Below are 24,181 nucleotides of genomic sequence, written 5' to 3'. Positions count from 1 at the left end.
TGAAGGGTGCGAGAAACGCAGCATGAGTCGAGGGATGGTGCAAATCCGATGAGAGACTACAACCTCAATGCTAAATTTATTTCGTTTTTTCTGGAAGAAGCTGTGGATGCTGTGAACACCTCAAAGCTAGGACGGAGGGTTATGTGTAATGAAGGGCAGGTAGCACGTGTCTCGGGAGTCCGATGGCGCATGTGGCTGAAGCAGCCCGCCGTAAAAATCCACTAGCGTGAAATCTTGCAAATGGTCCGTCTCGAAATTTTGAATGCGCATCACCATCCTCAAGCTTTCCCACCCAACCCGCCGCGACAACTTCCACGCTGTTTCGCAGCGTCTTATGGCTTCTGGGATTTCCGAAAAAAAACGTTGATTTCTTGTGCGACACAGGAAATTCCCAAAAATGGCGACGGCGCTTCAGAAACAGCTCGCGACCATCGCGGCCTCGAGCACCCACCAACTCGACCTGCGCGCCCAGAAGGCGGCACACGGCAAATCTCTGCTGTTCGAACCCAAGATCGCTGCATCACAATCATTTGAAAATGTTTATTTAATATGTTACGAGGGCTACCGAGAGCTGTGCGCGCTGGATTCGAGGTTTTTGCGCTTCTCCAAGAATCTCTTCAGCGAGCAGAGCAAAGCCGAAGACCGCACCCAAATGACCAAGGATGAGAATTCTAAGCTCGATATTGTGCTTGAGGCCTTCATTACACTGGTCGGCCCCCGATTGCTGCTCAAGCCAGCAGAGAAGGCGCTGGAGTGGCTTGTGAGGAGATTCCGGTACGTCGAATAGCACCATCTCGCCTGCACAAGCTTGCGCTATTGGCATGGCTAATTGCAAACAGCATCCATGAATACAACACCGAATGCCTCGTCTTCACTTACTTGCCTTACCATAACACGCCCCAATTCCTCGCTCTGCTGTCCATCTTGCCCCCGCAGCCATCGCACGCCATCCGCTTCCTCTTCCCCTACATCCAGGCCCCCACCAATGTACCTCAGCGGACCATTGCCTACACAGCCATCAATACGCCTCAGTTCTTCAAGGCTTATCACACATATGTTGCCAAGGTAGTGGAGGCAGGCCATCAGGCTGCTCACATGCTGTCCTTCTGGTCTGGAATCACTGTCGAGGCAATCTACGGCATACTGAGCAACTCAAACTCCGGCAAAAAGCATCTCCAAGACCAGAGTACTGAGAAGCTGGTTCTGGATCTACTTCCAGTTCTCAACAGCTGCATGCACGCCAAGCATGGAGCTGACACTGTCCTAGCCTGCTACGCCATCGTCATCATGTTGGTGAACCAGGCAAAGGTTGGAGATAAGGTTTTAGATGGTTTAATGGAGGCTGTGATTACAGCTCATGACGAAACATCACTTCAATCCTGCCTGGGCTGCTTGGCAATCATCGCAAACGAGCGCTCAAAGGCACAGCTCCCGACAAAGGTTGCGAAAAAGCTTCTTAAGGTGCCGCAGCTTGTACAAAGGCTCAAGAGTGTATCCGAGCAGTGTCAGGCCGAGCGACTTGTACTGGGCTGCGCGCTCGGTGCGCTCAACGTCGGCTTAGAGGAAAACCATGCCATCTTCCATGAGCTTATCGCATCGGGTCTGATCAGCAAATCCCGTATTCAAATCGTACTGTCAGCGGTAGCTCAGCTACTGGGCGACAGTGTGCCAGGCTCTGAAACGCATGGAGAGTTACTCCAGGTTGCCACCAGACTAGTCGAATCGAAAGACCTGTCATCCATGCTGCAGGATGCTGCAAAGCAGAATAATGTCGATCTGGAATCCCTCGGACTGACCATTGCGCAAACTTTCGAGATTGAGGCTATTCAAGATATGGATTCTGACGAAGAAATGGTTGACATTGATGAGGCTACTGAGAAGCTCGTTGTAGAGGTGCCAGATATCACAGTTACCAGCTTCCTTGATGCAGGATCAGAAAAGGAATTTGCCAAGGTTGCTCATGCTTTCGAGCAGGCAGTGTTGACCAAACAGGCCAAACAATTTCTTGCTTCCGATGCACTGCACCAGGAAGCCGCACTCCAGCAAACGCGCTACCTATCCTTCCTTGCCCGTGTCTGGAACAGTACCCGCCCGGTTGCCGTTCGTATCGCCGCTCTACGTGCTACGGCCTCGTCACTCGAGAAGTCGGAGGTTGCCCATACCCTGCAAAACCTTTTGCCGTACTTTGTCCATGCGCTCGCCGACCCATCCCCCCCCATTCGACGGTCCGCTGCCGCTTGCATCAGTCTTTTGACGCGAAAGGCCTCCGCGAGATCGAAAGCTCAGTCGTGGGGCAAGTCTGACGTGTACGGCAAAGCTTCTAAGAACATCACGGACCTGAAACCTGAAGATATTTACGTTTTTATTGTCTCGATGCTCCAGCCGATGCTTGAGGAGTGTGTCATGGATGCACATTTCATCATTCCTGCGCTCCGCAGTGTTCTCGAGGGAACGCAGTTGCAGAACCAATCTAAACAGACTTTCAAAATGCAAACACGAACGGCCATACTCAGCTTCTTCGCAAGTCACGCCGGTTGTACACCCTTGCTAAGAGTCCGGTTGTGTTTGCTCCCAATTTTCAACATTCGCGGAAAGGTCTCAGACACTGTCCGCACCAACTTCGTCCTTCCATTGTTGAACGAGTGGTCTACTCTTCCAATTGATGCTGTAACAAACCAGTGCAGCAGCGAAGTCATCTCTCTTGGTGATGCTGAGCGCTCGCACCTCGCTGCAATCATACCGAGGGAGGCAAAGAGTGCCCAGTTGTTGCAAGATATCGTCTCTGGAACACTCAACAAAGAGCGGGAAGTGCTAGTAGTAGCTGCTTTCGGTCAAGTTCAGACTTCATGGTCTGCTTTCCGATCTGAATCTCGACATTCCCTTGCTCAATGCATGCTAGGTTTGGCGTTGAGCGAGAGCGACGACTCTTTCGACAGACTTCGCAGAGAACAATCCATAGAGATCCTACGGAACGTCAATCTTGACTCTGAAATCCTTGTTTCTTTCTTGGACAGCGTTCCCTCGCCCACCGCGATGCCTGGAGGGCCACCGGCAGCGAAGCGGAGACGGACTAGCCGAAGCGAAATGGCCCGAGTCGAACTCTCTTCTCAAGATGACGTTCAAAGGCTTCTTCGAAGACTCACATTGGTACTCGAATTGGTCGAAGGATCTAATCCAGGACAGCATCCAGAGCTTTTCAAGAGCCTTTTCGGAATCTTTGCTGAAATGCAGCCACTTAAGCAGCAGTCGGAATCTGAATTGGTTTACCTGCAGAGTATCATTCTCGGGTCGTTAAGCCCAATTGTTAGGACACTCATGGAGATGCCAGACACTGCCGATTACCAGTCAGCAGTGCGCGCAGACCTTTTGATCGACTGCATTCGACACTCCTCCAGCCCGCAAGTACAGAATAGTGCCCTGCTCTTGATTTCGAACCTTGCTTCATGGGTTCCTGATCTGATTCTGCACAACCTTATGCCTATCTTCACTTTCATCGGATCTACTCTGCTTCGACAGCATGATGACTACTCAGCTCAAGTCGTTGATAAAACAATCTCCCGCGTCGTACCGCAACTGGCTGCTTCGCTTCGCTCGAAACACAGGGACTTCATTGCTGGAGTTTCGGACTTGCTGCTGAGTTTCACTGCGGCGTTTGAACACATTCCCTTACACAGAAGGATGAAGCTGTTTGCACAGTTGGCTCGCACATTGGGCCCCGAAGACTCTCTCCCGGCTATTGTTGCTTTGCTCGCCGACCGGTACCACAGCAAGGAGCAACGAAGGTTCTGCGCAGACTTGTTGCTTTACTTCGATCCTATCAACACCTTGGTCACCTTCAAGGGTTACCTTGATCTTCTCACCGATGCCACCGGACCGAAACCACAAGTCGCGGAGACACTCTTTGGGCTGAAGGAGAAGACAAAGGAGAATAAGTTCGATTCGGGAATTCAAAGCATGCTTACATGCTTGACCGATCTGGCCCTAGACGACAAGGTAAAAGCACACGTCACCAGAGCGTACCGAAAGAAGGACGACCCAGAAAGGCCACGAAGGATCTTTGCAGACATTATCGAAACCACCATCCAGCTCTCCAAGAAACTGGCGTCAAACTCGAAGACGTACGCAGCATGCAGCCGTGTTCTCGCCAGTTGCTTGGATCTTTTGCCGACGACCGATCTCATCAAGTCTGCTGAGTTGCTCCTCTCTAGCACAGACTCTCATGTACAGGTCGCTGCAGTCAAATCAGTCGAGCTTCGAGCGGGTACTGCCAAGCAGAATGACCGCAAGTCTGTGGAAGCACTCATCTCCTTCTTGCCTAGCGTTCAAACGCTTCTGCAACAGACATCTGAGATGGATGCGAAGATGGTCTCGGTCAGTTGCATCGACCGCATCATCGAGCGCTTCGGCAAGAAGGATGTATCTGCTGTATCATCAGTGGCTCAAACCATTGCCGGTCCTGAATCACTATCAAGCAGTGACGACAGAATCCGCATCTTGTCTTTGATCTGTCTAACTTCTGTCATCGACGTTCTTGAGGATGAAGCCATCTCGCTACTACCTACAATCGTTCCCATTGCGTTTGAGTACCTGTCAAATGCGATTGATGAAGAGAAGGCTGGTCTTCACAATGCTGTATTCACCTTGCTTGCGAACATTGTCGACCGTCTGGGATACATGTTCTCGCGGGAGTACTTAGATACTGCTTTGCGGTTGTCTCAACGTTCTGCTGCTGCCGACCTTGAGGATGCTTGCGATGAAACCCGCGCTAGCTTCTACCAGAGTGTATCGCAGCATCTCAGTGGACAAGAAGTATTTTCTTCTATCAAGACGACATGGTCAAATGCCGCCTCCCAAGGCTTCGACGCCTTGTTTGAACAGCTTCAACTTCTGCAATCCACAATCAATGCTCAGACCAAGGCCAAACTCGTCAAGGCGAGCTCGCCGCTATTCAGCTTGTTCCTCCAAACATTCCGTATGCGGGACACTCTCCAATCGGAGACTGAAGAAGAGATTGATGAGGAGGAGACTGAGCAACTCGAGGCCACGCTGATTGAATCGGTCATTGCGATGGTTCTCAAGCTTAGTGACGCCACATTCCGACCCTTCTTCGTGCAACTTGTAGATCAAGAAGGCCCATTACCAGCCAAGCCTGAACGCGCTATCACCTTCTACAAGTTCCTCGCTGCTTTCTTCGACAAATTTAAGGTATGCATCTATCCAAACATTAATTTCTTACACTCACTAACATCCACCCAGTCCCTCGTTACAAGCTACTCGAGCTACATAATCGAGCCTGCCGCCAAAATCCTCACCCACCTCGCCAAAAACGACACGGAAGTCGCCACTCGCACTGCCGTCCTCTCTGCCCTTCAAAAGTCGTTCCAGCACGACCAAGACGGCTTCTGGCAAGCACCCTCCCACTTTGGCACCATCATGCCACCTCTCCTTTCCCTCCTCTCCCTCCCCTCGGCCTCATCTTCCACCCCGGAAAACAACACCAACAACGTCATCCCCACCATTACCGATCTCGCCGCCGCCTCCTCATCTAGCATGGAGAATCACCGCGAGATGAACACTACCTTGCTCAAGAACATGCGAAGCGAGGACCGAAACACGCGCTTGGCGACTGTGCTTTGCGAGCAGAGTCTTACGCGGAGGTTGGGCGAGGAGTGGCTGGGTTTGTTGCCCGAGATGCTACCGTTTATTAGTGAGCTCATGGAGGATGACGATGAGATTGTTGAGCGGGAGTGCCAGCGATGGAAGAATGGGATGGAGGAGATTCTTGGGGAGAGTCTGGAAGGCATGTTGCAGTAGTAGACTTGAGTTGTATATGTAGAGAAAAAGCAAACAAGTATGTTGCGGGTTTGTTTGACTAGATTTTGATGTATGTTCAAGTATTCTTGCAAAACCATAGATGACCAAACGGGAGGAAAATGAACGAAGAATTAAAACATGGTATCATAAAACCTAAACAGGCCAAAATTACAACCTCTTTCCCTTATTTTTCTTCTTCTTCCAATCCTCCTCAAAATTACTTACTCCATCGATATATAATTCTCTTATCATACAAGTTGAAAGGAAATTGGCAATCATAAAAGATCACAACCACAGATACGCCGTTCCCCCTCATTCATTCAGCAGCATTACCCCCCGTCCCATCACCCCCTCCAAACCCCGCACCCCCAAATGATGCATCACCAAACGACAACATATCATGTGGTAAATACTCTAGATCCCAGGGCATCATATCCGCGCCCAGCAGCGACATATCGACGTCTTGGGTATCAATAACCATATCCCCAAAAACATGATCTGGCGGGGCGTGAAACGTGGTGAAAGTGGGCGAGAAATCGTTTTGTGGGGGTGGAGGTTGCATTTGCGTAGGACCACGGGTGAAAGGTTGCTGGGTGGAGATTGGGGTGCGGACTGCAGCAGGGGAATTGCCGGAGAAGGGGGAGTGTAGGTTTAGGAGGAGGTCGGCGTCTGAGACCATGACGGGGTCGGGGTTGGGCATGTTGCTGTAGGCTTGGTTGGTTGGGGGTGGAGGCATTGATGAAGAGCTGAAGCGTGAGATGCTTGGTGGTGATGTTAAGGATTGATGTGCCTCGAATTTGATCGGTGGGTCGGACATCAAGGATGCTATGGAAGGTTGTGCGGTAGCTGGTGTTTGGTGGGGAGGCGGTGGCTTCGGGGTTCGACCTTCACCGTTCTCAGAAGTGTACATGACGGCGACATTTGTCGAGGGCGAGTTCATGATTCCGGTAAGCGACCATCCTATTGCTACGCAAAAGTTAATGAGATGTTCAAAAAAGTCAGGATGAGTTACATACCTTGACTGGGGTGCACCATTGGTGAGCCAGGCAACTTTGGAGATCGCGCTCCTTTCCTGATTGCAGCCGCCATCTTGGCAACATCGGCATCCGAGCTTTGAGCCGTCAAGTATGTGCCCCAACTAAGCTTCCTCCTCCAGCCCGGGCTAGTGAATGATGGTTCCGGTCGGGGTGCCTCCAAAGCGCTCTCCATCTCTTCCGCAGTGTAAAGCAGGGGATCGCAAACCCCCTTCGCCTTTTGATCGAGCACAGTCATGATGTACTTGACACCTGCCCAGTAGGTCTCGAGGGCCTTTAGAGCACGGTAGCAACGTTGATAGTTTTGGTTGGCAGCAGACGCAAGCAGTGTATGCTTGGCGGCAGTCTGCTTCTGTTCCCGATCGTTGACGGAAGAACTAGCAGTTTCAAGACGATCAAGCGAGCTGCCAATGGGTGCTTTCTGATCATTGTCTTCATTTCGATTAGGACTGGTAGGACGGGAATGGGGTTGAGACGATGCAGAGTGAATAGCCGTCTCCTTGAGAAAGGCACACGCAGCGATGTATATGGGCTGACTACAGCGGTGTCAGTTTCACTATTAAGACAGGTAGGATATGGAGGCACAAACCTAGTAAACGGATTACCCATGCCAGTCTTCACATCTATAAGCTCCGTAAAAGCTAGTATATCGGCAACAGTCTTTGCAGAAGACATGGACAATTCTCGGCTATGATTGGATTGCGGCTGGGGCGTACCCTCGAAAGTTCTCAAGAGTGTCGGTTGGTGCAGCAGAACAATGAGCGTGTGGAACCAGCAGTGGAGCAACAAGAAGTTTGTTCCTTGGTTTAGTTTGACGTATTGTTGAAAGTTTACAGCATTGAAGTGTAATTTAGGCGAGAGATTCTGATAGATGTTTGTCAGTCGGTCCTCCCAAACTCCTAATTGCTTGTGAAGTTCTGGTGTGACATCGGCAGCGCTTCTGATGCGGTTCAGCAAATCAGTTACACGTCCATAGAGATGAATGACTCGAATCAAGGCAGGATAAGGCAGTGGCCATCCAGAAGAATCGACCTCGTCCAGAGAAGGGAAAGAAATCTCAATGTCGCGGTCGCGCAGAGTGACTGGACGCCCGGTGCCAGACGATATGACTCGATCCAGGAAGAAGATTGACCAGAAAGTGTCCAACCTCTCACGCTCGGCTGCCCGCTGCTCTTGTTCTTCGGTACTTCTTTCACAGTTGTCTTGTGACGTAGACTGCTCCGATGGCCGCGGCTCTTCTAGGTTACTCTTGACCGAACTCGGCGTTGGCCCGTGGCGCCCCTCATACTTGAGGCCTCCTACAGACTGCATTCCCAGATCTTGAGCCATGCGGATAGCTATTCCAAGATACATCCACAAGCCACTATCGCGGCTTGCGCCGAATTCGTCGTAGGCGAGGAGAAGAGCAGCTTGCACCACCGCCACACTGGGACATGGAAAGGCGTCTGGAATTGCGGACTTTGCTCTTTGCGCAAACGCCTGGCCGTATTCTGAGGGTTGGAGCTTGGAGGCTTCGTTCTCGCCGTCTTTGTGATCGTTGTTGTTGCCCGTCAACATGGGATGCGTTGAGAAGCGGGCCGCCAAGGCACAGACAGCGTCTACGAGTATGGCATCCACTTGCTTCTCCTCCAAATCGCGCATGAACCTTTCTCTTTGCAGAAAGGGGAATGAGCAGCCGAGGTGGGCGAAGAAGACCTTGCAGAGGTGGGTAATAAGCGGACTCGGAGACATAGACGACGCATCGTATACGGGTATCTCTATTGGGGTACGAGCTTCTTGTGCAGGTGGCGAACCCACAGAAGGCTGAGCAGGTGAGGATTCAATAATGTGCGCTGGTAAAGTCAGCAACAGTTTAGGTTCAATCGTTTAGGCGATAGATTTTGCACACGACAATATTCAGCGCCTAACCCAGGGTAATACGTACGATCGGATGTAGTCTGCGCACTTCCGTGTTGTTTCCCGCGCACCTTGACGACCATCTGCCTCAGGCCAGGCACAATGGCGGTGGGACCAAAGTACCGAAAGTACGGCATCCTATTGCGCGTGCTCAAAGTTAGGCCGGAACTGCCAGTGGCGATATCCTGCTTGGGCGATGGGTTGACGGTGCTGGAGTCAGACGCTTGAGAGGTCGTGTGTGGAATAGACGGCCGCGTGAGCTGGGGATCAATAGGAGCCTCATTTTTCAGGGCCGAGGTGCTGTTGTTGGACACTGTGCTTGCTCGTCGGGAGGGGACCTTTTTGCTATTCTTCTGCGCATCGCCCGCGCCATTGTCGTCGCCGTAGCCAGCGCACTCGTGCTTGTTTTGGGTGCAAGTCCCACAAACCGGGCGCTCGCCTGTTCTGCTGTCAGCATCAATAACTGTATTTGAGATATGTTAGACCTCACCGGAACAGCGCGTCTTCTTCTTCCGACATGTCAAGCAGGCCGAGTTGATGCGACGGCGCTTGGCATAGGGCCCGTCATGGTTAGTGACGAAGCGGATGGGCTTGGGCTGGGGCACGGCAGCATTCGCAGAGGCCGGCGGAGAGGCCGCTTGATTCATGAAAAGCAGAGTTTGAGGCCAGAGATGGGCGGAAGGGGCCGCATCAAAGGCGGGATGCGGCGATGCAGGGGAGCAGATGCTGGGTGGGGTAGCGACAGCCAGAAGCGCGTCAACGGCCGATCGGAGACGAGCCAGACCAGAGGGTGGAGAACATGCAGAGGGACGAGAAGCTGTGGGGACGCAAGCGCATGTTCAGAGACGCCGGCGTGGGTCCATCGACTGGTGGTGCTGCGACGACTGCTTGGAGGTGCAGGTGTAAGTATGTAGCAAGCACAGAGCACCCGAGTATCGAGAAGGGGTGGACGGGGGGGGTGAGGCGAGCGGTGGTGCGGCTTGCGTGTGCGGCGTGTGCGTGTGCGTGTGGAGCGGAGAACCCCAGATTTCACAGGGCGCTATGTCCATGCGCCCGGCAAGGAAAAAAGTCGCCGCGCCGGGCCTACTCGACGTCCCATCATTGTCGGGCATACGATAGAATTCATCCCACCCCCCGCCACCATGGAGTCGATCCGCCCAGCACTGGCAAAGATCCGCCTGGCTGCACCACAGCGAGCCTACAACAGGCCGCTGCTGTGCCAATGTCTGCACACATCGGCTGCGCGGGGCGCCACGCCTCTGCCTCACCCGTCAGGTACGCACGGCTTTGCACCACATGTGCCCATTCACCCATTGACGCCACACAGTGCCCGGTCCACCACCTGAGACACCCCAGGCCCAACCTTCAGATGCAGCGCAACGGGTTGCGAGGAAGAGGCGGCAGGCCGACATGATGAAGCAGGCGCGCGAGATGCGCGAGTCCTACACTCCCTCCAACAAGCCAAAGAGCATGCTCGCCAAGCGCTTCTGGAAAGACGTCTCGGTCAAGGAGACGGATGGTGGCCTGCAGGTCTTCCTCGATCACCGCCCCGTCCGGATGCCCAACAAGCAGATCCTCACCGTCCCCGCCTCTAAGCCCCAGCTCGCGGCTGCCATTGCCCTCGAATGGGATCTTCTTATGAGCGCACAGCAGGCGCTCAAGAACGACTATATCCCCATGACCTCGCTGGCTGCGCGTGCCATTGATATCGAGGCGGCAGACAAGGCGGGACAGTCCAACATCCGGAGCGATATCCTCGCCTACTTTATGCGTGTGCTCGCTACCGATACACTGCTCTGCTGGGCTCCCGAAAAGGTCATCAACGACACGCTGCAGGACGGGAAGACGCTGCGCCAGATTCAGGAAGAGGTGGCCACTGGCATCATTGCATATCTCCAGACACACGTGTTCCCTGGTGTCGAGATCAAGCCCACGCTCGACCCCAACTCGATCATTCCCGTGGAGCAGCCCAAGATGACACAGGAAGTAATTCGCGGGTGGTGTGCAGGCCTCCCCGCCTACGAGCTCGCGGGACTGGAGCGGGCAGTGCTGGCATCCAAGAGCCTGCTCGTCAGCGCACGGCTGGTGCACGAATGGAGCGAGGCATTCGCGCAATCACGACCAGCAGCTGAGGGCAGTCGCTTTGGAATCGATGAAGCGGCCGAGGCAAGCAGTTTGGAGGTCAAGTGGCAGACGGTGCAGTGGGGTGAGGTAGAAGACACACACGATGTGCAAAGGGAGGATCTGCGACGGCAGCTAGGAAGCGCCATTGTTCTGGTTAGCGGGAACGCGTCATAAGGCACCAGACGATTGTAAATTAGTGTATGTAACATAACATATCAATTGCTTCAGTCTAGAGAAATCTTGGACGAAGACAACGTGATAGGCGGCGGCGGCGTGCAAAACTCCGAGGCGCGTGATTGGCTGGCAGGACACCCCAGGCACCGCCCGTTGAGGCTGCAAGCACGTCGACGGCCATGATTGGCTGATGTGGCTGTTGTGGCTGGTGAGCCCGCGCCTCTGACGAAACCCCAAGCTTGACGAGCGCCCCGCTATCAGTTTCCCTGGTCGCGAGCAAAGCCCAGACCCCTATACGGAGCCTAGCTATCAAGCACATCCATAGTATATTCATCGGTTGCACAGTCTTCCTTTATACAGTGTCCTCAACTTCAATTGAACACCAAACCCGCAAACTCCCCATCCGTCCTTGCTGACATCCTACACGCGTCCTGCTGTATCTCTGGGCTGGTCGGCCAATCAAGCGGCCATGGAAGGGTAAGTGCTCGGCCCCAAGCCTGCCAGTCGTCATGGCGGGGATCAGTGTACAAGACACGGCTTGTAGCTGCTAAGGTCATCGCTGACTGCCTACTTGCACAGGCACAAGCGCTCCAAGTCCGCCAGTGTGAAGAACCTCCTGTCCCGCGTGTCGTCAAAGCCCGACGGCGACACACCCGAGCCTAGCGACAACTCTCCCCCGGGTTCAGCTACGTCGGCCACCTCGCAGCACGCTGCTCAAATCAAGGGATACAACCCGTCGGGACACGGCCGCAGTCTCTCCAAAAAGAACCCGCATCTTTCCACTAGCATGTCCGGCCCCGGTCCAGGCCAAGACGCACTCAGTCCCTCGTCTCCCAGCATCCAGCAAACACCCACCTCTCCTACAAAGGCAACCTCAATCGAACAGTCTGTGAAGCTGTTTAGAGTTTTTGAGTCGCTGCGAAATGGCGACACGGCAGCTATATCGCGCGCAATCCGGGAGCAGTCGAGCCCAGCCGATGGCGAGAGCAGCAGGTCGTCAATACAGCTCCCCAATGCACGCACAGAAGGAACTTCAATCCTGCACTTGGCTATACAGTGCGCGGAGGTACCAGTAATTGAATTCGTCCTGTCAAACGCCACTGCATCGCCCGACTCACCTGTCGACATTAACGGCCGCGACCGCGATGGCAACACACCGCTCCACCTTGCTGCCATACTCGGTCGCACTGCAGTCGTTCGTATGTTACTCGACCAGCCTGGCATCAATGACTCGGTGACCAACTACAACGGCCAAACCCCGCTAGATCTCGCCCGTACACCAGACATTTTCCAGGCCCTGCAGCTGTCGCGGTCCATCTTCATCGACACGTACGTAAAGAAGATACAGCAAATGGTTATGTCAGGGGATATGGATGCACTGGAGAAGATCCTCCAGGATAACCGGGTCAAGAGCACTCTCGACGTCAATGGCGGCGAGCTAGCGACCGACCCGGTTGTCGTTGACGCTGGAGGCACGCTTCTGCATGAAGCTGCAAAGAAAAAGGACGTCAAACTGGCTCAGCTGCTCTTACTGAATGGAGCCGACCCATTTCGCCGCGATCGCAAGGGTAAGCTTCCTCAGGACTACACCAAGGATGACCGTACCCGCGCAATCTTGAAGCGATCACCCGCAGCCGCGGCGGCACAAAGAGGAATACAGGAGAAGACCATCCTCGCCGGTGCACCACCAGGACAAGCAGCTGCAGAGGTTGGAATGGGCGTCAAGGAGTCGCGTGAGATGAAGGGATACCTGAAGAAGTGGACAAACTACACGACTGGCTACAAACTACGTTGGTTCGTCCTTGAAGATGGTGTGCTGAGCTACTACAAGCACCAAGATGACACGGGATCTGCATGCCGTGGTGCGATTAATATGCGCATCGCCAAGCTGTACATGGATCCACAAGACAAGCAACGCTTTGAGATTCAAGGCAAGTCGTCTGTAAAGTACCATCTCAAGGCAAACCATCAAGTCGAGGCCAAACGATGGTACTGGGCATTGAACAACGCGATCCAGTGGGCCAAGGACGAAGCGCGCGAAGAAGAAAAGCGGGCTACTCAAGACCAAGAGATGCTTAAGCAGGCCAAAATTGAGCAGATCAAGGGTGAAGGTGACTCTTCCAGCCTTGGGAGCTCCAAGATAGCCAGCAGCTCCAAGCAGCACCCAACCAGTAAGTTGTTCTACAAGACGTCTCCCTATATACTGACGTATGCTAGCATCCAATTTAAACATTCCTTTGAACAGCGTCGATGCCACGTCTTCACGAACTGCGATTAGTGTCACAGAAGACCTCGGTAGCGTCTATGAACCTAGCATGCATAGTCAGGGTCTTGACAGACTGGTCAGTCACATGGGAACAGCGACTGTTGCCGGCGACGATGATGACGAGGATGAGTATGGGGACGGTTCGAGTAGTCACGAGATGAAGCCACAGAGCAAGGATGCCTTTAACATCACTGCGCAGTCCGCGAAGCTGCAGCTTGATTTGTTGACATCCGTTTCTGCAGCACTGCAGACAGAAAAGGAACGATCGCCCAACATGCAGATTTCTGACCCTATGATGTTGCAAGCGCTGGCCTCGTACGAATCAGCCATTGGCAACCTCAAAGGACTTATCGGAGATCTTCTCAGGATATCCAGGGACCGTGATGCCTACTGGCAATACCGACTAGATCGCGAAGCTAATGTGCGTCGTATGTGGGAAGAGAGCATGGCCAAGGTCGCAAAGGAACAAGAAGAGCTTGAGAATAGGATAGGCGAGTCGGAGGAAAAGCGGCGAAAGCAGAAAAAAGCACTCCGGGAAGCTTTGGAAGGCTTTGAGAAAACCGAAGCTGGAACACAAGCAAAGCAAGACGAAGATGAATTCGCTGATGCACAAGAAGACGGTACGCAGCAAAAGGAGGCGACAGCGCCCGAAGGCGCATCCACCCAGAACCAGAAGATTAGGAAAAAGGCCACCCTGGCAGACATTGCAGCCCACATTTCCGACTCCGAGTCTGAAGATGACGAAGAGTTCTTCGATGCAATCGGTGCTGGCGAAGTCGAGGTTGTGGAGATGCCCGCTCCCAGTGCTCCTCAAGAGGTTGAAAGCAGCGCCCCCGACTCTTCCGAAGATCCATTGGAGAAGAAGTCTATGGAAATTGCCACTGCGTGGGCAGGCTATGAAGATGGTCCACGAAAGCGACTGGCAATGGATGCAGATGACAGGCCGAAGATTTCACTCTGGGTGTGTTCAATCTCACTGCCATTCTAAACAATACTAACGACTGGCTAGGGAATTCTCAAGTCCATGATTGGCAAGGACATGACGAAGATGACGCTGCCGGTATCCTTCAACGAACCAACATCGCTACTACAGCGTGTGGCTGAGGATATGGAATACACTGATCTTCTCGACGTTGCTGCCGAACGATCAGACTCCACGGAACGACTGCTTTATGTCGCTGCATTTGCGGCTTCCGAATATGCTTCCACTATTGGGCGTGTTGCTAAGCCTTTCAATCCCCTTCTTGCTGAGACTTATGAGTACGCCAGACCGGACAAGGGCTACCGCTTCTTCATTGAGCAGGTCAGCCATCATCCACCCATTGGGGCTGCCTATGCAGAGTCCAAGAAGTGGGATTACTATGTACGTTCTGGAATCTAAACTTTATACCATCATCTAACGATATACAGGGCGAGTCGGCGGTCAAGTCAAAGTTTTACGGCAAATCCTTCGACATCAATCCACTGGGTACCTGGTTCCTGCGACTGCGACCCACTGCAACAGGTGGAAAAGAAGAAATGTACACGTGGAAGAAGGTCACATCTACCGTCATCGGCATCATTACCGGAAACCCCGTCATCGACAACTACGGCCTCATGGAAATCACCAACTGGACTACCGGGGAGAAGTGTTTGCTGGATTTCAAACCTCGTGGCTGGAAAGCCTCTTCAGCATACCAGGTCGTTGGAAAAGTCATGGATGCAGAAGGCCGAGTGCGCTGGAGCATCGGTGGGCGATGGAATGACAAGATCTACGCTAGATTCACCCCTGGCTTTGAGGATGCAGACATTGACAAGGGCGGTAAGCCGTCAAAACACGACGACAACAAGGCTTTTCTCGTCTGGCAGTGCCACGAGCGTCCAGAGGGCATACCTTTCAACCTTACTCCGTTTGTCGTGACACTCAACGCCATCAACGATAAGTTACGCCCAATCATTGCCCCAACAGACACCAGGCTCCGGCCTGATCAGCGCGCCATGGAAGATGGAGAATACGACTTTGCGGCTACAGAAAAGAACCGCGTGGAAGAGAAGCAGCGTGCTACACGGAGGCAGCGAGAGGCAGAGGGCAAAGAGTTCCAGCCTAGGTGGTTCACAAAGGGCACGTGCGACATCACCGGTGAGGAGTACTGGGTTTTCAACCACGAGTACTGGAAAATTAGGGATCGTGTTGCAAAGGGTGAAACGTCGTGGAATGAGGCTGGTTTGGAAGATATTTTTTAAAATCCGTTCTATTCGTAGGTTTTCGCTTGGTAAAAGACGTTAGAGTTGTAATTTGAATGATACACAAGAACTTTTGGATTACTCGAGACGTCGACTGTATCGCTGTCCTGTAACTACCTGTTTGCATGATAAGACTATATCCCATCCTCCTTTGCCCACTCCCCAAACCCTACAAATTCCTAACCGGAACATTCCTCTCCAAATACCCAAACCACCTCGGCATCGTCCTCCTCATATCCGGCCTCCCGGCCTCCCCCCTCATCAAATCCTCAATCGCACTCGCCCACCTCACTAACTCGCCTTCCCCCCACGCACCCCCCATAATACCCAATCCAAACGGCATCCCCGTCTCCTCGCCCACCCCGGCCGGCACCGTAACCATCGGATACCCCGCCTGCGCCGCAACCTGATACGTCTGGCCTACACCCGCCGGCACGAGCAACGCATCGATTTTATGGCCGTTATGTCTCAGAGCCGCATCAATACCCTCCTCGCGCGTTGTACGCTGGATGAAAGATAGAGCTTGGAAGTACGTTTCTTCCATCTTGCCTTTCGTTTCCAAGGACGCCAGAAAGCCGTCTTGGCCGGAGTAAAAAGCTGGGATGCCATTTGGCCAGGGGTGGCCTCCCTCGGTGCCGTCGTTGGCGTAGTTGTAGGCGACGATGTCTTCGAGGGTGCGGATGGAAGTATTTTCGAGAGAGGAGAGGTAGGTGCGGATGTTGTTGTAGAAGTCGGTTTTTACGACTGTGTATTCGGATTCGTTGGGGTGGCCGCGGGTGGTGCCGTAGTCCCAGTTCCAGCCGTCGGGGGAAATGATGGTGCGGTAGTGGGGGAGGTCGGTGGAGTTGAGGATGGTTGCGCCGGCGGATTGGAGGAGGGTGAGGAGGGAGAGGAGGTGGGATTTTTGGGGGGAAGGGGCGTGGGTCCAGAAGGTGTGCCAGGGGAGGCCGAAAGTTGCGGTTTTGAGGGCGGAAGCGTTGGAGAGAAAGGAGGAGTAGCCGGCTTGGGGTGTTTTTCCGTGCTGAGCGAAAGTGTAGTTGTCGTTGGGGTCGATGCCGTAGATTGCGTCGAGGGTGTAGGCGGCATCACGGACGGTGCGGGCGAAGGTGCCGATGGTGTCTTGATGGATGCTTTCTGGGATGACGCCTGCGCGCGAGGTGAGGCCTACGGTGGGTTTGATGCCGACTAGGGCGTTGCGTTCTGCGGGGTTTATGATGCTACCGTCGGTTTCGGTGCCTAGTGGTGTGTCAGTGTTGGATTGGAGATAGATCTTTGAGGACGTGAGCTTGCCTAGTGAGAACGTAACGATATTTGCAGCTACTGCTGCTGCACTCCCTGTACTACTTCCCCCAGGATTGACGGTTAGATTGTAAGGACTCCTCGCTTGACCACCTCTTGCAGAGTATCCTTCCGAATAGTTGTTTGATCGCATGTCAGCCCATTCAGACATTGTTGCTTTGCCCATGAGAAGAGCGCCTGCTTCCCGTAACTTTGCAACAACATGTGCATCTCGAGGTACAATACTTCCCAACAGCATCCAGCTTCCAGCCGTAGTCTCCATCCGATCTTTGGTTGCAATGTTGTCTTTGATAATGTAAGGTATACCGTGTAGTGGGCCTCGTACACGACCAGCAGCACGCTCAGCATCAAGTGCAATAGCTATCTTTTCGGCATCCGGATTGAGTTCCATGATTGAATTGATGTATTTGTCGACTTGGTGTATTCTATCGAGGTAGCATCGGAGGATATCGACAGATGTAATGGTTCCGTCACTCATGTACCCTTGCAGTTGGTCGATGGTGGCTTCTTCAAGCGTGATTCCTTGACATTTTGGCATTGGAAACAATGCAGAAGTGTTTGCTGCATCTTGAGGTGGGAAGAAGAAGGGAAAGGGTTGTTGTAGTGGGTCGGTATCCAAAACACATGTTGTGTTTTGCTCCCCACCCTCGCACGCTGCCCCTAATGTCGTGCCCACGGCAAGGATTGACAAGAAGGCAGTGAACATTTTGATGATAGTCGATTGAATTGATAGAAAACCCTTTTGTCTTTCGTGCTGTTTTATGACCAGCAGTAGTGCTGTTAGCTGTGGTTGCTCGTTGTTGCCTTTTATCAGGCGGTTCCAAGCCAGCAAGAAATGCGTATCTTGCTTACCTACCTAGTACGGATAGACATTGCCGAGTAATCACTTGAGGGTAGGGACTTTGTGTCAGTTTGCAATCTACATCTAGCAATTCCTTGGGTCGTCGTCGCTGTGTGCGATGTTCAACGTTGCAGGAACGAACACGTACTGTGACGTCATCAGGATCTGGTTCTGGCGTGTTGTTGAGTTTGTGTAACCTTCTGTCTCACCATCGAGACCGGGTACGGACTACGTTACTACGACACTGAATTGAAGGCAAATATTCAATATCCCATTTGGCACCAACTGCGAATACTCGAATGGGATATCTTAGTATGGTATGTATGCTAACTGATACTCACGAAATCGCCAGTCTACCCAACAGAAAGTATGGGTGACAGCAGCTCGAACCTCAGCAGAGGCAAGTAATTCAATGCCAATCTTCCCCGAGCTTTACACTCTCCGTATCTCGTCCTCACTTCCAATCATGTAATATGTGGGCTTGGTAAGATTCCAAAAACTCTACTTTTGCCAGTCTGGTTAGACCTGACTGCACAAGGCCATCCTTGCCACTAACACATTATCAGAAAACTCCCTCAACTAAAATCCAATATACCTACAGACCTAGAAAAAAAGGTCGATTGCAGCGATCACATGGTCATCACTCTAGTGCTTTGATGAAAACTCTTAGTCATGGAAGTTAACAGAGAACACACACCCTCAAAACGAGTTTTATTGGAGCCCTAGACTTCAGAATATCCGCTGATCTCTTTTTACACCATCCTCCAAATTAACGGCGATATTTCCACACACGATATCGCGCCCTCCATAACACATCGCCAAGCGCTGCGCGAGTATCTCTTATCTGCCGAAACACTCACTTTGCTACTGCACAAGCAACCAAGGATAATCTAAATCCCTGCGTCCTTGCAGACATATCGGAAAAGAAAAATGTTCCAGCATCCTCACAGAACTCCACATGCAAGAGCCGATGTCCACCCTCACAGGAGAGCTTCATATCAACACTCCGGCTACGACATTCGTTGTTGGGCAGAAACATTGTTGTGGATCAAGAAGATTATTCTGAGACGCCGCACTGATGCCGCAGAAAGCCGGGGTTTGATCCAGGATGAGACTCGTGCGAATTTGGACCCTCAATTGATAAGGTTATGAAGGTTATCGGTGAAGATGCTTTGAGATGAGAACCGGCAATGCTTGCAAGAATAGTAGGGTGCATTTAATGGTTCTGACAAAGAGCCCATACAGGATGCGATGCAAGTGGTGGGGCGGAGAAATTTGTGCCATACAATAACCGCCCCCAAACGACGCGCAATCTCAGTACGATCGCTGTATAGTTTGCATTGAAACGGCTGCCAGCATCCGCAATGCTGGTCACGACATGTCGCCACAGGCCATACTCACACCCTGTGATCGAGGCAACTACAGCCCACAGAACACGCTGTCGGCAGGAACTTTTCACAGCCATCTCTGTACCCATCTTATATCTAGAAAAGAACGTCTTCCACCTTCTTCTTTCTAAGAATATAGTAGGAATATTTGTAGCAAGATTTTGCTAAGAAACATATGAGGTTCGATCCAGACCGGATCAGCTATTGAACAACAGGGGTGACGAATAACCTTACCCCTGCCCTGCGCAGTCATACCTGTCAATATCGTCGCCAAGCAACATAGCCGCCAACAAACTGGATGCCTGGTTTCAGAGCAGAGCTTCAATAGCCATAATTATGTTCATGGAGAATAGGAATTGTTAGGTTTACTTTGAACCCAGCTTTTTCCATTACGTCGTCAAAATGTACAACATACGTGACAAACGTCACGGTAATCCATATGATCCACCCCTGGCAACATTCCTCCGGTCCATAGGCCTAGGCGCCTTTTGCGTTTTGATAGCTCATCTTCTTCGTTACCATATTCCACATGAGCCGAAGAAACCAGTCCGAACAGAATCACTGCATCTTGCATTCCAGCGATGTGCAGTACACATTTTGCCATGTGCATTCGCTCTGTTCCTTATCATCATTAATATACACGGTCATTTTATCGGATTTGAACTCGCCGGTGAATCTGGGAAGACATCGGAATATACCGCGCTTCTTCAAATCGCAGCCAAAATTCAAGAGCTTCTCATCATCGCCAGTCTTACGGCCATTATTATGCACAAAGTTCGGTATGATCTCATTGACGGGAACGGTGTTCCCTTTGGATTGGTCGGAGTGGGAGCACTATTCACCCAATTGAGTTATTTCTGGTCTGCGGCTTTCATCGGGTCGTTTTCCAGTCAAGGGGCAATGAGACGAAATGCAGCAACACTTTGCTTAGTCGTGCTCGCAGGCTTCATCGCTGTGACAGCCGGTCCTGCTGTTGCTGTACTACTTATACCACGCGAACATACTTGGCCTGCTGGGGGAACCAAGTACTGGATCAATGGCAGTTCGGAAGACCTTTGGCCCTCGACACTCGATATCAAGCACTACATGCCTGATCTTGGCGCTGGTATATTCGGGGCTAGCTGCTCTTCATCAAATGCATACACCAATGCGCTTTGCCCAGCCGGCGGGTATATGACGCTGGCAAACAGATTCTCCTCGAGCGACAACCCTAGACCGTGGTCAGCCCCTAAGGATTCTCGATACGTACCTGCGGATTTCCTGATTTGGAGTCCAGAAGGACAAGTGCCGCCTTACAGCCTAGCATCAGCGCAGAGAGCTAGAGTAGCGCTAGAATCATCAGCAACCGGCGTTCATGGCCCTGCGGCGTGGGTTGCGGCTACGATCAACGACGAATGGCAAATTGCTGCTGATGCCATACCTGTCGACTCCAACTCCCCGTTTGCAAGATATAGATATTACAACCAGATGAAGTCTATTATCGAAACATGGGTCCCGGCAGTGCGAGTGGTGTGTAGCCCTTTGCAAGCCTTCAAGTCTGAGCAGACATCTCTCCAATTCCCTGTCGTCCCAGAGTTCGGTAGTGCAATCACGAATCACATAATCTTTGATGATCAGAGCCCTGGTTATCCTACCGAAATGCGCACGGTAGACTTGCCAGACGAGACATTGGAGTCTCTACGGAAATCATCACATCCATCAATCGTTGCTTTGGATATGGCCGATACTACATGGACGACAGCCACCCTAGGTATCATAGTTGATGCTCCTACATCGAGTAAGAGTCAACGCAACCTTTCCGCCTGTGTTGTTGATGCGAGATGGGCTAAAGGATCGTTGTCGGTGAGCCTTGCTCAGGCGGTGCAACCAGAGGTCTATTCGGTCACAAAAGCCCCCAAGTCTGGTGACATTTCTGAAACATCTTACCGGGCATATGACATGTTTCGGCTGGATGTTGGAAGTCAAGAATCTTGGCGCCGACTTCGTATCACTGCCGACTGGTTCGACGCCGTCAATCTGAAGCTCAACGCAAGTATAGATATGCCGTGGGACACGACAATAATAAACAACAATACTCTAAATTCCAACGACTCGGAAACAAGAACGACAATATCGTCTCTCATGTCTATGGCGACATCCGACTCATTTCTAGTGCCAAATGTCGAACATATACTCGCCTCCGTCTTTGCCGATGCCATATCCCGCGCTGGCAGCTGGCGAGTCCTGAACATTACCGTCCCTATCCAAAGAAAAAAGTACAATCCGGTCTCGTACCATATGCGCAAATCCTCATATCAATCCGAGCTCCTGAAGGATGGCCAAGCATACGAGAATCCCTCTACCATATCAACGTTTACATTCACCGAATTCCACATCAGACAGGAAATCACAGGCTACGCCTTCAAAGTATCTTCCACGACCGACATACTTGCTCTGATAGTAGTCTTCTTACATCTCGTCATGGCGGTCATTCACACGCTCCGCTTGGTCATCCGGCGGCGTAGTTCCAGCTGCTGGGATTCCATACCCGAGTTGCTGACGCTTACTCAACAATCAAGTCCGTCTGCAGTCGCTTTGAAGAATACAACAACGGGGATACATCGGATGAGTACGTTTCAGCGAACGGCGAGGATACGGGTGTCAGATTATGATTCTCAACATGTGGAGCTGGTCTTTGACGAAGATCATGGCAGCCAGGATGTACTTGAAAAACCGTCTTCAAACTGTAAATACGGGTAGTGGAGTAGGACATACTCCGGAAGATCAGCGCAGAAATTCTTAGAGCTAATCAGATTGTATTTCTTCATGCACGAAAACGCTACTGGGAACTTATCGTAACATGCAGCTCGATCTGCTATCACTACAAAACAGAGCTCCAACCGAACAAGCCCTCATCCGACACTTAAACAGTACGCCTCCAATAGAGCAATACTACGAGGCTGCCGCATCTCTAAAACCGAGTAGCTATGTCCTAAGTAACCTCAAGAGCCTTGCACTTTATCTATAGATGCTTCTAGAAAGGCGTTCTTCTTGACGCTGCATTTGAACTAGCATAGGGGGTACTAGTTACTTAGACACTGGCACCTCTGCGGTAAACTGCGTCTATTCTAGACAACGTAGTACTAGTTAACTAGTAGAAAGCCCCTACAGCGCACGCCAATCGTCGTCTTCCTGCTGCGCAAGCTCAAAGTGAGGGTCCCAATAATCATACACATCAGTCCTATCATCTTCATCGCTATCTGTATCACTAACGTCCCAGCGAACTCGAGGCGCATTCGATTTTGGCAACGCCCAGCGTGGTTGTGTCGAGGCCTCCGGCTGTGGTGGAGTCCTAGAACGTAGTAGCCTGCCGCATTTTACGTTGCATTTACAGCCCAACATGGTATAGCACGCCTTACACAGCCCAGGACAGACTGAATCTGCCTCTTCTTCTTTTTTCACTAAATTGCAGTGTTTGCACCATACCCAATCAACTCCGCCAACAAATGCTCTTGAACCACGGCAATACCGCTGACTCCTCCCAACGACTGTAGTATCGAATCCGCAGTCTGCGCAAAATCTTTTATACCGGGCTTGTCCATTGGTTCCTGTTTTGCCTTTGAGCATAGCTGCAGCAAACTTTGCCCTTGGCCGGAGACAAAGACAGAATTTACAGGCGTACACTGGGTATTCGTACAAGACTAACTCGAGAGAAAGAAGATCGTCGTGAGTCGGCGGAGGAACAAGGTCGCGAAAGTAACGATTCGTTCGACGAAGTTGGAGAAGTGCCAAATCATCTTCGTCTGTGGCATCCTTTAGACTTGGAAGAAACGAGATGATCGCTAGGTGCAGCTCAGATGCGAGTCGCAGAAGGGGCGGTAAAGTATTAGGTGGCGTTGTAGGCAAAAGCGAACTCATAGTTGCAACTATCGGCCACTGTCGTTATCAGCAGAGTTAGAATGGAAATGAAGAATGACAATGCAACTATAAAGGTTTGAAATACTGGACCCAAATGATGCAGCCTGCTTGGCTGTGCAGGATCGAGGCGCCAAGTCGAGGCGAGGGCGCAGAGTAAGTGCACGTAAGAAAGCAGGGAAAGGCACATGTTAGAGAAACCAAAAGCGTACCGCAATAACAATTGGTTCTACTCTTCAAAGGGAGTCGCGATCAGGGGTCGTGGTTGCGATAAGGTGGCTTAGTACAACAGGCAGCCAATTCTGTGTGCGCGTGGCAGGAGGCAGACATGTGGCACAGCAAGCAATCAGGCAGGTGTTAATTAAGTAATTATCTGCACCACAGCAGAGAGTGGCTGCCTGTACGACCTGAGATAAGAGATACATCAGGCTACGTGATTAACGGGAGTCGACACAGCCACAACGCGCAGTATACGAGCAAGGTATTGCAGGCGTCCGCCGCATTGTTGCATGCCAACGCGGATAAATTCAGGAATCAATTCTACTAATTAGTGCACGTTCTAGGTCTTCGTGCTTTCTTCATATACGTTGAGCAGTATTGTAGAGCTTCTGAGCTTTAAAAGTACGGGCCCAAGTAATTATGTATTGTGGTGTAGCATCACGTGACTAAGCGTATGGTATATATTACGATTATCTTTCGTACGTAGATAGGCACCTTCTCCAATTTATCCTTTGCAACGATTAACCTACAGCTTATTTCTATCTACTTAATTGCGGGTCGCCCCTCTAATCTTTTAAGCTTAATCACGTATCGTGCTACATTTTTAGTAACCTAACTAGGGAGTGTAACGGTCTATCGGAGAGAAAAGAAAAAGTTAAAAGAATATTATAAGGTTTAGTAGCTTAAGAGCGAGTCGTTAAAGGAGAGAGTTAAAATTATTTAGTAACAGAAAGGGTTTTAGCAGAGAACGAGGTTCGAACGTGGAGACTCTAAAAAGAGAGCAGTATAGTACCCTTAAGGGCGTACTAGAGCTAAGAACGATTAAGGATTAAGCTTAGATTAGAAAGAGAGTAAAGCGAATGCAGCTTAAAGAAAAAGAGAAGAAAAGTAGTTATAAAGACCTATTAGAGAGCTCTATAATAAGTACTATAATANGATACTAGNGANNGTTTAAGNCTANAGATACTAACGCACTAAGGTTTAATAGGCGAAATATTACTAATTTTCT

General features: G+C 51.4%; 7 protein-coding genes across 7 annotated transcripts; 4 read left to right on the top strand and 3 right to left on the bottom strand.

The window, feature by feature from the left end:
- Positions 1–397: 397 nt before the first annotated feature.
- Positions 398–5,814, top strand: COCVIDRAFT_29399 (hypothetical protein; the record flags this gene model as incomplete). The annotated part of the gene is made up of 3 exons (XM_014697876.1): positions 398–774; positions 840–5,205; positions 5,257–5,814. 3 exons carry the CDS (start codon positions 398–400, stop codon positions 5,812–5,814), a joined length of 5,301 nt encoding a protein of 1,766 aa, XP_014553362.1.
- Positions 5,815–6,130: 316 nt separating this feature from the next.
- Positions 6,131–9,391, bottom strand: COCVIDRAFT_107837 (hypothetical protein; the record flags this gene model as incomplete). Its single annotated transcript, XM_014697875.1, has 5 exons — positions 6,131–6,780; positions 6,831–7,384; positions 7,438–8,680; positions 8,773–9,178; positions 9,230–9,391. 5 exons carry the CDS (start codon positions 9,389–9,391, stop codon positions 6,131–6,133), a joined length of 3,015 nt encoding a protein of 1,004 aa, XP_014553361.1.
- Positions 9,392–9,886: 495 nt separating this feature from the next.
- Positions 9,887–11,042, top strand: COCVIDRAFT_107832 (hypothetical protein; the record flags this gene model as incomplete). The annotated part of the gene is made up of 2 exons (XM_014697874.1): positions 9,887–10,019; positions 10,072–11,042. 2 exons carry the CDS (start codon positions 9,887–9,889, stop codon positions 11,040–11,042), a joined length of 1,104 nt encoding a protein of 367 aa, XP_014553360.1.
- Positions 11,043–11,511: 469 nt separating this feature from the next.
- Positions 11,512–15,531, top strand: COCVIDRAFT_29396 (hypothetical protein; the record flags this gene model as incomplete). Its single annotated transcript, XM_014697873.1, has 5 exons — positions 11,512–11,519; positions 11,622–13,213; positions 13,260–14,269; positions 14,318–14,671; positions 14,719–15,531. The coding sequence occupies 5 exons, from the start codon at positions 11,512–11,514 to the stop codon at positions 15,529–15,531; spliced, it is 3,777 nt and encodes a 1,258-aa protein (XP_014553359.1).
- Positions 15,532–15,700: 169 nt separating this feature from the next.
- Positions 15,701–17,536, bottom strand: COCVIDRAFT_29395 (hypothetical protein; the record flags this gene model as incomplete). The annotated part of the gene is made up of 1 exon (XM_014697872.1): positions 15,701–17,536. The coding sequence occupies one exon, from the start codon at positions 17,534–17,536 to the stop codon at positions 15,701–15,703; it is 1,836 nt and encodes a 611-aa protein (XP_014553358.1).
- Positions 17,537–19,689: 2,153 nt separating this feature from the next.
- On the top strand, positions 19,690–21,795 carry COCVIDRAFT_54019 (hypothetical protein; the record flags this gene model as incomplete). Its single annotated transcript, XM_014697871.1, has 2 exons — positions 19,690–21,667; positions 21,704–21,795. Coding segments are annotated over 2 exons (2,070 nt in total), but the record flags the coding sequence as incomplete, so codon positions are not given.
- A 408-nt stretch (positions 21,796–22,203) lies between these two features.
- Positions 22,204–23,143, bottom strand: COCVIDRAFT_18716 (hypothetical protein; the record flags this gene model as incomplete). The annotated part of the gene is made up of 2 exons (XM_014697869.1): positions 22,204–22,974; positions 23,042–23,143. The coding sequence occupies 2 exons, from the start codon at positions 23,141–23,143 to the stop codon at positions 22,204–22,206; spliced, it is 873 nt and encodes a 290-aa protein (XP_014553355.1).
- Positions 23,144–24,181: the final 1,038 nt, after the last annotated feature.

This window comes from Bipolaris victoriae (assembly GCF_000527765.1).
Source record: "Bipolaris victoriae FI3 unplaced genomic scaffold scaffold_88, whole genome shotgun sequence".
NCBI classification, from domain to species: Eukaryota; Fungi; Ascomycota; class Dothideomycetes; order Pleosporales; family Pleosporaceae; genus Bipolaris; species Bipolaris victoriae.
The sequence above is the reverse complement of the archived record's forward strand: the minus strand, read 5'-3'. Positions and strand labels throughout refer to the sequence as shown.